Below are 12,267 nucleotides of genomic sequence, written 5' to 3'. Positions count from 1 at the left end.
AGCATATGAAGATATTGGGATATTTTAATGGATCAATATTTTTTCCCTCGTCTTTAGAAGTTTTTAAGTCTGTAAAAGTTTTTGAGGAAGAAGAAGAAGTAGTTTTATTTTTTTTTTTAGACTTTAGAAACTCAGAAGCTGATCAAATATCGGGTTAACTATCGGTGGGGTGGCCGATGTCCGATATTCAGTTTTAAGGCCGATAACGATAGGGGGCCGATTATATCGTGCATCCCTTGTAGTAGGCATACAGATTTATTTCATGACTAGACAAATAGTTTTATCTTTTCCCGTTAAGGAATGTGTTTCGTAAACTCTTGGTAAATAATAATGAAATAAACATCCTATGACTTACCTTTAGAATGTCAGGCCTTGGTTTCTCCATGACATGAGTTAGGCTGAACAGATGAAACAGAGCTTCTCTGACGAAGCCCTCCCTCTCGCTGTAGCGACGCAACGCCTCGCAGATCTGAGTCTCGTTAGCTTCTCCTGTTACCTGTTTCCATGCAGAAAAGAGCTCAGCTGTTGAATCTCTGCCCCTCGTTGGATCGTAGATCCATTTTGTTTCTATTCCTACCTTAAGGTTTCCTTCTCCGGAGAGGAAGTCGGAAAAGCCGGCATCCGTGGCCAAAAGGCCGACAAAGGTCATCCCTGGTCTCTCTTCAACAAACGCCCTGACCGCCGCATCCGTCACCTGCGACACGTGGAGGAAAACAGATATGTTGGCTCCGGCCTTTTGGGTTTAGGGACAGAGGAACGGTCATGGACACGCACCTGCTTCCTCCCAGACACATCCAGGGAAACGAGAGCTGGGAGGATCCCGCGCTGTGCCAGCAGCTGACGGGCCACGTCGGAGGTAAACTGCTTATCGTCGCTTATGTCCAGGTGCTGCGTTTTGACCACAAGCAGGTGTTCTCTCACTAAAAGTAACGAGGCTTCCTCTTAAGTTAAACAGCAGCACAGCGATTAGCACTAACCTGCAGTACATTCAGTTGGCCGATGACTCCCAGCAGCTGAGCCGTGCTCATCTCCAGCCTCTTCAGCTGGTGTAGTGTCAGCGAGCGGAGCCGCTCCTTCAGGCCCAGCAGCGGGCTGAGGTTGGTGACGGAGGTATTGGACAGATCCAGGCTCTCCAGCCGAGGCAGGGAGCAAACATCCACCAGCCCGGAGTCGTAGAAGTCCACGTTAGCTAGAGAGAGGGAGCGCAGACCCAGCAGGGTGCTGAAACGATAGCGACTTTGCTCCACCAGTGAGCACATGGTGAGTCCAGTTAAGACTAGTCGCTGAAGAGACTCCTGGAGGGTAAAAATAAAAAGGAGCTGGAAATTAACCTCACATTGTGAGAAGAGAGAACTTAGCCGCCTGAGTGACGTCGGCCATTACTTCACCTGACAGTATTTGTTGGTGGCCAGCCGATGCAGAATGTCGGGGATGGTGAGGTCCGCGTTGACCCTGGTGGCGTCCAGCTCCAGCAGCCTGTGCGGGCATAGAGCTTTCTGGAAGGCCTCGGCAGAGATCCGGGCTGTACGGATACAGGCTCGTCTCAACCGTAGATACTCGCAGTTCCTAAACACCCCCACTGTGCTGTCATTCAGAAGACCTGCAGGAAAAACAAATCCTGCAATCTCAGAGACTTACCGGAATAAAGAAGATACAGTCTCTACACTTGGAAAGTAGATAACAAGGCAGGTTATTTTATTCTTTTGAAAGATTTCAAGAATAGATTCTAGAGTTCTAGACTGTGTCTGGATGTCCGCCATAACCCCTAAATCCCTCAATCACTATACAGAGCGGGGATATATAGTGGACTTTATAGTGAACTGAGTTAACTGACGGTTCAGACAGATGATCACTACTTCTCGCTCCCCAATGGTCATGCGTCTCGCCCCCCCGCATGCTGTGCCTGCGCCATCTTGATCATCTTGATCACTACTTTTCAAGTTGCATTGTGGAAAATTTCAAGTCCATTACTTTTTCATCCAATAGACGTTCAGACACTCATTTAAAATAATGCAATCACTATGTTATGCTCTATATAGGGAATAGTACGGTGGCCCTGAAGTACAAACTGCAACTACAAATCTAAAAGCGCAACTACATTGCGCTTTGCTTTATGTAGTTTTGTTTTTCTTAATGTAGTTGCGCTTTGCTTTATGTAGTTGCGCTTTGCTTTATGTAGTTGCGCTTTGCTTTATGTAGTTGCGCTTTGCTTTATGTAGTTGCGCTTTGCTTTATGTAGTTGCGCTTTGCTTTATGTAGTTGCGCTTTTAGATTTGTAGTTTCAGTTTGCAATTCAGGGCCACCGTAGAATAGCCCTAGATAGAGACACAACCCTATAGCCCTGGTATGCATTGCATGCTGGGTAATCACGTCAATAACGCCTTCTCTTGATCTGACTACAAGTTTTGAAGAGGTTAATAATTTTGAATGTTGTTAGGCATATTTGTGTGGGTGGATGAGAAATATTCAAGTGTTATTTCTTTAGAAAGCAAAGCAAAAATGAGTATAATAATGCAGTAATTTCAACAATAACATATGAGAAAAGAAAAAATCTTAATGGAAACACTTTTTCCACCTCGACAACAAAAGAAGAATACAAAGATGGAGAGTGTGCTCCTTTCAGAAGAACAAAACACCTTTAACTTCAAGTGACAATGAGTTTTAGAAATGTAAATACCTCTATGGGGAAATGAAGCTGTTGGCTTTATAGGCTGTTTAATGATAATACATCTGTCACCATAAACTAGTTGTTGTTGTTTTTTTTAAATCAGGTTTACCTTCAGTGGCCATCTTGGCCAGAAGCTGGTCTGCCAGCTCCTGAGGGAAGAGCACAGCCTCCCTGAAGCACAGGGAGCCATCAGGCAGCTTGGTGCAGAAACACTCCAGGTTCTGGCTCACATAGGTGAGGCACAGGTCTGTCAGCGAGGCTGGAGAGGCATCATCCTGGATACACGAGGAAAAGAGCTTTGATAATCAGATTTTATAAACGAACCCAAAAAAGATTGGTGGAAAAAGAAACTGCATACTTACCGCGTTTAAAAACAAAGAGGCCATAGCCATGGTTTAGTCTGTGAATCCAACAGCGACCGGAGTCAGAAAGAGCCAGATGGACGGAGCCTTTCACTTTCCCTTTCACCTGCCTGTTCAGATACACCTGAGGGGGCAGGAACCTGAGGCGGACGGTGAGCCTAAACCCAACAACCTGCTAGCTAGCTAGCTAGCTCACTTGTTGTTGCATCGGAGCTGGAAAAGCTCGCGCGCTGCTAAAACAGCCCGAACAGTCAGACGAGGCGGGATTCATACCAACCGACAACATAAGCGACACTAAGCCTGCGAAATGGGGAACTAGTGAAGATTTCACCGCCAGTGACGTCTGTTTCCTTTTTCTTTTTTTCATCTGGCTGAAGCAAAAGAGAGAGAGGTCTGTAAACAAAGGTCACGACACAGGAAGTACATTAGTAGAACCTGACGGCTGCTCTACGGAAGCCCGCAGAGGATAGTTATGAAAGAGCTAATGCTCCTCGGTTTTTAAAGGTTAGCTAGAGTTAGCTAACTCTCAGAGCGGCTTCAGCTCTAGCAGAACCACGCTGAGTTTTCCAGAAGAAGAAGAGGACTAGTTGACATTCAAAAACCTCGCAGTAGAGCAAGGTCAAGCGGATCAGCCTTCAGCACGTTGGTGCTGCGCGCGCGGCGGACCTGAGAAAGATGGCGGGCCTTATTAACTTTGAGGATGAAAATGAGGTGAAACAGTTTCTGGATAATTTAGGGGTAGAGTACAGCTTCCAGTGCTACAAGGAGAAGGACCCTGAAGGTAACTAATAGCTCTTTTATCCTGTTTTATATTCTTAGGTTCTTATTTACTATTTAAATTATACTATTCTATGTTATTTTAAAATGTTGGATGGAGGATTTTTTCTTATGTAATGTTTTTCTTATTTTACAGTTATGTTTTATATTTATTCCCCTTCATATAGTTCAGTTTTTTTATTGCGGCTATTAACTTTTTACAGTTCTGAGTTTATTTTATTTATTATTTTATATTATTTAAAATGTGTTTTAATTGCTAATACTATTTTAGGTAATGTATTTTGCTTGAAGTTATTGCATTTTGTTACATTTCTTTAGTTATGTTATTTAATTATGTCATGTTATATATGTGGACCCACTGTATATACTATATAGACGCCCCATGCACCTTCTCTTCCTTTGGGACACCTTCTTCTTCTTTTTGACTATTTGAGCTGATGTAAAGAGTAAATTTATCCACTGTGAGATCAATAAAGTCAATCAATCAATATCTCAGATATGTTTTATTATTTATTTGCTTTCAGTGTTATTCTACCCATTGACTGTCTCTCCCTTTCTGATGCTTCTCCATAGGGTGCCAGAGGCTAGCGGACTATTTGGAGGGTGTAAAGAAAAACTATGATTCTGCAGCACAGGTCCTCAAACATAACTGTGAGACAAATGGACACTCAGAGAGCTGCTATAAGATTGGAGCGTACCATGTCACCGGAAAAGGTACTTAAACAGTTCTCTAGCAGGTCTCTTGCCATAGATCTGACTATAATTGATCTAAAACCAAACACATCATTTGAGGGTATAAATATATATATATATATATATATGTTGTTTCCCTCTGTGGACAAATACATCATGTTAAGCATTGCAACCTTGTTGACCAAATTAAAACAGTTAAACTCTGGGCAAATGTATGAAAATCTCAATATAAAATCAGCTTAATTAAACCAAGGAGGCCTGCTGTTAGGTACAGCTGAAATCGTCAAGTTGATGAGTCATCATTTATCGATTATTATAATAATAATTGACTAATCTCTAATTGGGGTTTGCAGAATCGAATCACAATTTAAGCAAAACTGTAAAAAAAACATACACATTTTGTATTTGAGATTAAAAACTCTCTTTGAATTTAAATATGCTGTAATTCATAGTTTTAGCTTCACTGGACCTGATTCTGTAAAAAAAAGAAATGTATTGATAACCTTCTGCTTTGTTACAGATAAATCACTTTGCTGCTCAGACCTCTGCCTAGTAGCTCATTTCACCCAACATCCAACTTAAGTTCATACCTTTCAAAGAATTCCCTGGATCCGGATGGTGATCCGATTCCTCACCTAAATTTAATCATAAAATCATCATATAAACCTGTATTTATAAAACAGGACCTCCTCTGACTAACTCCCCTATAATCACATTTAAACTTGATGAGGTAGGAACAAAAATTATAGTCAGACTTACTATATTAGTTTTACTTTGTTTTCATCCAGCCACCTTACCTTTTTTTTATTATTTTTTTTAATACAACTTTATTTGTTTCTACAAAGAACAATACAGAGCAACTCTATTGCACTATAGGTATTCACAACAACCATTTTTTACAGACGTTTTCAACAAGTGTAAATTCACATTTCTACCAGTCAAGTAAAGGACCTCGTTTTGTGCAAAACAAGAAACAGAAAAACAAGAAAAAAGAAAAAAATTAAGATCGTACGTCTATTAAACAAAAGCTAACGCTAGGGGGAAACAGCGCTCTAAATGATATTAAAAAGGACAAAGGCTTCTCGAGTTTTGATTGCTTTCTTATTTTCTGATAATTGTATGGTGTCAATATATTGTTTAAGTTTGTGCTTAAAAGCAGTAATGCATGGTTTGGAGCCTCTATATTTACATTTATGTATAAAGAACTTGGCCATAATAATAACAAAGTCAATTATATATACCTTATTTGATCTCTTTGTTTGAACCTTGCAATTTCCCTTAATGCCAAATAGTATAGTCTTCCAAAATACCTGAGCTGCTATGATGAGCTCTGATAGCTCTGTGTGAAAACCAGCTGATCCCAGACTGTTCCAGTCTGTTCCTCTGACTGGTTTGGATGTGTGCCACAGCTGTAGGTGAACTCAATAGAAAAAGTACTTTCTGGTTGATAAAAGTTTGTTTTATTTTCTATTTGGGTTCCCGCCCTATTTTATTTTACTAACTAAGAAATAAAATATTGTCATGTACCCCTTGGAATGCACTCGCAGACCACTAGGGGTAAGCATACCCCTAGTTGGGAATCACTGATCTAATGCATGACACACTTTAATAAATACTTTTGATTCATTAATTCAATTTTGATTTAAAGGTACACTATGCAACCGGTGTTGATTTTCCAGCGAGGCTCCCCCCAGAGGGCGAAAGTAAAAGTGCACTGTCGTAAATATGCACAGCTGTTCTCCTGGTTTCTCCGTCAAGCCAGGCGCGGTTGTTTTGAGCTTAGCAGACAGGCGAACGCAGCAGGCGCGACAGAAGCAGCGAGTTTACATGCAAAGTCAATGGTTGACGCGCGTCAAGGCGCAGCAAAAGGTCCCGCGGCGCGTTTTGAGCAGCAGGCGCAAGCGCGTCTGAGCAGCTGAAGCAGCGCGTCGGGCGTGTTTAAGCATCTGACGCGTGTTACGCGCTGCTGCTCGAGATGGAAAAATTTTATTTTTGCTGCTCGACGCGCCGCCTCAACCAATCAGAGAAGCTGATCTGGGAGCTGGCAGGGAGAGAGACACAGCGCTGATGATCAGAGCGCTATTATCAGTCCTCTTAAACAGTTTATTGACGCCTAAATTAACTTAAAATGCAGAAATCTGCCGGCAGAATATGCAGTTTGGATTATTTAGATGAAAAACACCTACCAGCTGCCGCGGTGAACCGCGAGGAGGCGACCCGGCCAGAGGCTGCTGATGAAGGGATTCCTACTGTCGGCGCACCGCTGGTATGTGGGGGTCTGAGCGGCTCCGACAGAAAAAATATTGAAGGCAGGATGATAATCTGAATGAACTCACTGCACTGATTACGTTTTCAGGTGTATTTTCTCACTTAAAAACATATTAAAACTACTTTATTCCCACTGATCACAGCAAATATAGCTGCAAGGCAGAGAAAGGATAGTGAAGCTCCGCCCAACACGCCTCAGACACACTTTTGCACCGCGCAGCCAGAGCAGCAAAGCTGCTTCAACCGCGCGTCAGAACTAACTGGTACAAGCAGCAAAAAGGAAGCAGCAGATGCGATTTTGCTGCTTTTGCTGCGTCCGGTGTGAAAGCAGCGCTGCACAAAGATCGCCACTGTGCTAGCAACGAGAATGCTTTTAACTGGGGCGTGTAGCAGTTCTCGCCGTAAAGCAAGACCGACTCTCGCGAGACTTCTGAGCCTGTGGGTGCGGGTCGGTGCTCCTGCAGTTGCAAGTGCGGTATTTCCCCCACAGACCACCAGGGCGGCCGAGAATACCTTTGTTCAACCTGAAATGACTCATTTAATCATCCAAAACGTTATGGAACACATTAATTAACTGAAAAATGTTGCATAGTGTGCCTTTAAGCTGATAATTAGTATTCAGTCTCAGACTTTTAAGTAATTGATTAGTCTAGTGATTATGTATTTTGAATAATCTAAAAAAAATTACTTGGTTAAATAAATTTCTTCAGTTAAAATAATTCTAGGAACTTGAACATGAATTATGAAAACATGTTAAAAATGTTAAATTATTTGCTTACAATGTTGTAATTTAATGACAAAGTTCATATCAGTAACGAGGTTCTTACAAGTTTAATCATTTTTCACTACAGAATTTAAATCTAGTGGAGCTAAAATGATTCCCAAGTAGTAAACGAATCACTTATTTTACTAAATTAATTGATGAGTTTTTCAGTAATTGATTACAGTTCATTGGATGGATTGTTTTAGCTTTATATTGGATCTCTAATAAAGTCTGGTTTTATCCTGAATGTGTTCACCAGGCGGAGTGACAGAGTGTCTAAAAACAGCCTACACCTGCTTCATGCGCTCCTGCAAAGCCGGAGGAAAGAAGTCCATCGACGCCTGCCATAACGTTGGTCTGTTAGCCCACGACGGGCGAGCTCTGGAGGGGGGCCCTGACGTCGCCGTGGCTCGGGAGTACTACGAAAAGGCCTGCGCCGGCGGCTTCGCTCCGTCCTGCTTCAACCTCAGCGCCCTGTTCATCGAGGGCAACTCCAAGGGGCTGGCACCCAACATGAGTCAAGCCTTTAAGTTCGCCAGCAGGGCCTGTGAGCTGGGACACGTGTGGGGGTGCGCCAACGCCAGCCGGATGTGCAGGCTCGGGGACGGAACAGAGAAGGACGAGAAGAAGGCAGATGAGCTTAAGAATCGAGCCAAGGAGCTGCACGGTTTAGAAAAAGAAAGGCAGCTGAAATTTGGGGAGTGATTTAACACGTTCCCATGAAATTCTATTTTTATTTCTGTTTATCCACAAATGTTTTCCTCCAAGCTGTCTGCTTGGAGAATAGCTGGATCATCAGATGTAAGAGGTGGTAATAATGTGTCTTTGAATGCATCTCTTTCATTACAGTCTGTAGATGTAAAATTGTCAGAACTGTGTACATTTGTACGATATACAAAATAGTCATTTTCAAAACAATAAATTGATTAAAAGTTGTGCATTTTGTTTTTCTTTTACTTCTTCAATATTTGGTCCGTAAAGATGTACAGATGAGATTAGATCAGGAAGACATCATCAATGTTTTTAAACTGTTTCCTGAGAGAAATGTGGGCACAGTAACCAGGATCAATACAAGTGTCTGAATTTAGTTTAACTTTTTCTGTCATTTAAATCTTTAAATGATGAACTACAGATGCACAGCTTGGTTCAAAGACAACCGGGTTGCATCATCACGTCAGGGATACTTGTGGCTGGGTGGGCAGAGAACCGCTTTTTTGGCTCTTTGTTGAGATCAGTTGGCTCTGATTTTAAACATTCTTAACTGTTTTATTGGAATTAAAGCAATTCTTTATATTTCTGAAAACTAAAGTTGACTTTGCTTTATCAGGCAAACCATTTCTGATGTATGTTTGGGATTATTATCATGCAGGAACGCCCGACTGCCCTTTATTGATCTACTTACTGATTTAGAGTGGAAGAGTCTGTACCTCTTCATTCATTTCAGCGAATCACTAGCCTAAAAGACCTCAGCATAATGCTTCCACTGTCATGCTTGACTGTTATTGAACCAGTAGCAAAAAAATTAAGTGCATACATGGAAGTACTCTTCTGTGCATCATCTCTGTGCTCAAAATCCTTTCAAAAATGGTCTTATGATAATGGCATCATAGCTTTATAAGAGAGATACATGCTATTATCAAAACCAACAAAGGGAATTATTGAAAATACATCCCTATGGTTCTGATCTGTTATTATTTTGCTTGTTTAAAATACTGTGATATTCTGATTCACATGTAGAATTTTTGTTTTAAGCTTTACGAACTAATAAAGAGGGCTTGTTCTCTTCTGGGAACTCCTCTAGAACCTCAAGAAATGATTCTGTTAACATCAATTCTTCATAAAATGAACATCATTATAGACACATCGTCTTCAATGGAATGTCATAGAACAGTGTCTTTGAAACCTATTAAGAGTTGCTGTAAGACCTGGAAACCACTATAAAAGTTAAAACCCTTCATTTACCTTAACCCTTTATGGGGAAAATTACAGTTTTTGATCAAATGGAGTCCCCCCCATCCCTTAGTGAGGTCTAGAAGCATAAGATCTATATTCAGCCATTCAATAAAGATCCTGCTACATGGCTGTACATATTATTTTGGTATTTGACCAATTAGAGGAGCCCTTGATGATATATTATGAACTGTAAATTAAGATGAAGAAAGTAAATAGCTAATTGAAAAGTTAATAAGCCTAGTTAATAATTATATTTAGGTTTATAAACTAAAAAATGTAAGTTCCAGTATCAGCACTAGTGCCTTTTAAGGTTATATTGTACCAAAAAAAAAACGTGTTTATTTTACTGTCAGTGTTTTGTTATTTTTCTTAATGTATTTGGGAAAGTTCTTGTTTCTTGCTATTACACTGACATTCATTTTTGACATCAAAATATAACATTTTTTATGTTTTCAAATTATTTCAATGGGTGCCCTATAAAGGGTCATTGTGTTTTCGAATTGATATACCGCATCTAACCACTAGATGGAAGCAGAACCAAACAATTGAACTTTAATTTCAAATCTAACTGGAAGCTTTCTGTTTTGTTACATCCCGCCTGCAACAATAGACAAAGAGAAACGTTGATACTATCTGTCGAACCGCCACTGTACGAGTCAACAATGACGCCGACAAAAGACCAGTGTACTTAAAGATAGTAAAGGCGGTCTGCTGAGGATGACGGGCAGCCTGCCCCAGTTTGCACCCTGGAAGCTCCGCCCGTCCTCCGTGCGCCTCCTCAGTCCTCATTCAAAACAGAGCACAGCTGTTGCGGGGCGCACTGTTGTGCTGCGGAGCGCTGTGGTTTATTCCGGGCATCGGAGCGCCGTCCTCTGATGGAATATCATCCCACCGAGACAGCGGGAAAGGGCGCTTTACGGTGAGCTGCAGCACAAACGCTTCCCCGGGGGGGTTAATGATCGTGAGCTGCATCGTTCGGTAATCCCCCCCCAAACAACGTCGTGTTAGCTAGCTAACACAATCCCCGCGGGTACTTTTGGGTGTGTTTGTTTTTACACCCAGGATGCTCCTTTTTCTAGCAGTTAATCAGCGTGAATCCCTGATGGAGGGCTGGTAGAAACGATGCGCTTTATGACGGGATGGATCCTGTTTGTGGTTAAAACAGTTTGTATCTGTAGCTAGATGCAAAGATGTTAAATGCTTCCCTTTAATCGCGTCTCTACTCAGACCAGGTGGATAGAAAGCATCGCGCTGCGTGCAGAGATGGGTTGGTGTGATGCCAGCAGTAAATCATGCGCCCCTCTTCCTCACAGGCTAGTGAGTGAAGCTAGTTAGCGGTGACATGCTAATATGGAGGCGTAGGAACAGCCGCGGGGGGAGCCTCGGACTGAGCTTTGCTCATTTTTATTCGTTTTCTTTTCGTTCATCTTCAGCGTGTGATTGAAAGGCGGCTGAGTTCACGCGGGGCGTGGAGGTTAGTTAGCCGTGGGACAGCCTGCTGCTGCTAGCAGCTACTGCGGGGTCCCTACCTGCTGCTCACGGACTGACCCCCCCCCTGCACGGGGCTCCTCCGGGGAGCGGGCTGGCTGGGTGTGGCGGCGGGGGGGTTCAACCACCGGGGGCAGCTTTGGCTCCTCCTGACCAGCATGTCGGAAAAATCTAAAGAATCAGAAAAAAAATAAAATATATATATATATATATATATATATATATATATATATATATATATATATATATATATATATATATATATATATATATATATAGACCTACAGAATATTCAAGTTAAAAATGTTAAAGATATGCTTCTCTTAACTAGTGTTGCTCCGATGCCATTTTTTGGCCCTGATACCTGGCTGTGCAGTACTGCCCCATTCTGATACCATCCGTTTGAAATTGATGTGTGTGTTTATATGAAGAACTGCATTCTACTTGGATGTAAAATAATCACCATCATGGCTTCATGTCAAGCTGCTGCCTACCTTAGTGAAGCAGGAAACAGACTAAAACAAAGAGAATCCAGTAGAACTTTTTATTGCCTACCTGGAATCGGTGACAATAGTTGAATAAACTTTTGGCTCTCAGAATGGTATCGGTGCCCTATTGGTTGGTACTCGCCGATACTGATACCACCATTTTAGTGGGGCTCGAACTCAGAACCTCAGGATTCCCAGCACAATGCTCCAACCACTAAGAGATATGGCATCTTCAGTTTTCCCACATTTTTTCCATCACATTAAAATAAACTGACATTTAATCAGATAGATCTTCACAGAGAAGCGCAGCGTCAGGGAGTGCAACTAAAAGCTTGTACGGTTTTACTCTTATTCCTATAGATAAACGTCTGAAGGGCTTCTTGGTGTTTGGGATCTTAGAGGCATTACTCTGATAAACGTCCTTTGCTGCAACTACAGATGGAAGATCTGTGCCACCTTTACTCATTTAGAGATAAAGGTTATCTAACATTATCTATGAGAAATAGCTTAACCTCAGATGGAGAGGGAGCATCCAGGAAATAAAGTGTGACCAGAGTTTCTCTTTAGGATCCTGATCTAGGCCCCGTCCACACGAAGACGAACCCTGGCCTTAACGCACAAATTTTTCACCAAACCAGCCTCTCATCCACACGAAGCCGGCGTTTCGGGGGTCTGTAAACCATCTTTTTTTTATTCAGCCTTCAGAGTGGGAAGATTTCGAAACGCCGTTTTCGCGTTTCCATCTTTACGCTCTAACCGCATATTTTTTTCTACACGCATGCGTCATAGCGTCGCCTCTAAACACGC

The 12,267-nt window shown here is 42.0% G+C and overlaps 3 protein-coding genes across 7 annotated transcripts in view; 2 read left to right on the top strand and 1 right to left on the bottom strand.

Annotated features, from left to right (window-relative positions):
• The window catches only part of zyg11b (zyg-11 family member B, cell cycle regulator), a 12,277-nt gene extending 8,847 nt beyond the window's left edge, over positions 1-3,430 (bottom strand). Inside the window, exons 1-7 of the mRNA XM_015392973.1 lie at positions 3,031-3,430; positions 2,778-2,943; positions 1,389-1,600; positions 978-1,295; positions 775-888; positions 578-694; positions 356-496 (exon numbers count right to left, since the gene is read on the bottom strand). Of these exons, the coding sequence (XP_015248459.1) occupies positions 356-496; positions 578-694; positions 775-888; positions 978-1,295; positions 1,389-1,600; positions 2,778-2,943; positions 3,031-3,060 (1,098 nt within the window). The 5' untranslated portion in view covers positions 3,061-3,430. The remainder of the gene's footprint in view (positions 1-355; positions 497-577; positions 695-774; positions 889-977; positions 1,296-1,388; positions 1,601-2,777; positions 2,944-3,030) is intronic.
• Positions 3,431-3,476: 46 nt separating this feature from the next.
• LOC107096371 (cytochrome c oxidase assembly factor 7) lies at positions 3,477-8,466 on the top strand. Its single transcript, XM_015392991.1, has 3 exons — positions 3,477-3,811; positions 4,381-4,521; positions 7,791-8,466. The coding sequence occupies exons 1-3, from the start codon at positions 3,706-3,708 to the stop codon at positions 8,234-8,236; spliced, it is 693 nt and encodes a 230-aa protein (XP_015248477.1). The 5' UTR covers positions 3,477-3,705; the 3' UTR covers positions 8,237-8,466.
• Positions 8,467-10,128: 1,662 nt separating this feature from the next.
• Positions 10,129-12,267, top strand: part of ralgps2 (Ral GEF with PH domain and SH3 binding motif 2) — a 145,419-nt gene continuing 143,280 nt past the window's right edge. For 3 of the 5 annotated variants that reach the window (XM_015392985.1, XM_015392988.1, XM_015392986.1), the window contains exon 1: positions 10,129-10,403. The gene's annotated coding sequence lies outside the window, so the exon portion shown is untranslated. The remainder of the gene's footprint in view (positions 10,404-12,267) is intronic. The other 2 variants (XM_015392982.1, XM_015392989.1) reach the window with 1 other exon arrangement.

The sequence above is a fragment of the Cyprinodon variegatus genome, unplaced genomic scaffold (assembly GCF_000732505.1).
Source record: "Cyprinodon variegatus isolate N-32 unplaced genomic scaffold, C_variegatus-1.0 Scaffold618, whole genome shotgun sequence".
Lineage (NCBI taxonomy): Eukaryota > Metazoa > Chordata > Actinopteri > Cyprinodontiformes > Cyprinodontidae > Cyprinodon > Cyprinodon variegatus.
The sequence above is the reverse complement of the archived record's forward strand: the minus strand, read 5'-3'. Positions and strand labels throughout refer to the sequence as shown.

Excerpts from the sequence above, each read along its gene's own strand:
- LOC107096371 (XM_015392991.1), top strand. The coding sequence starts at position 3,706 with ATGGCGGGCCTTATTAACTTTGAGGATGAAAATGAGGTGAAACAGTTT. Across the intron at positions 3,812-4,380 it reads CAAGGAGAAGGACCCTGAAG|GGTGCCAGAGGCTAGCGGAC; the intron begins GTAACTAATAGC and ends GCTTCTCCATAG. Across the intron at positions 4,522-7,790 it reads GTACCATGTCACCGGAAAAG|GCGGAGTGACAGAGTGTCTA; the intron begins GTACTTAAACAG and ends TGTGTTCACCAG.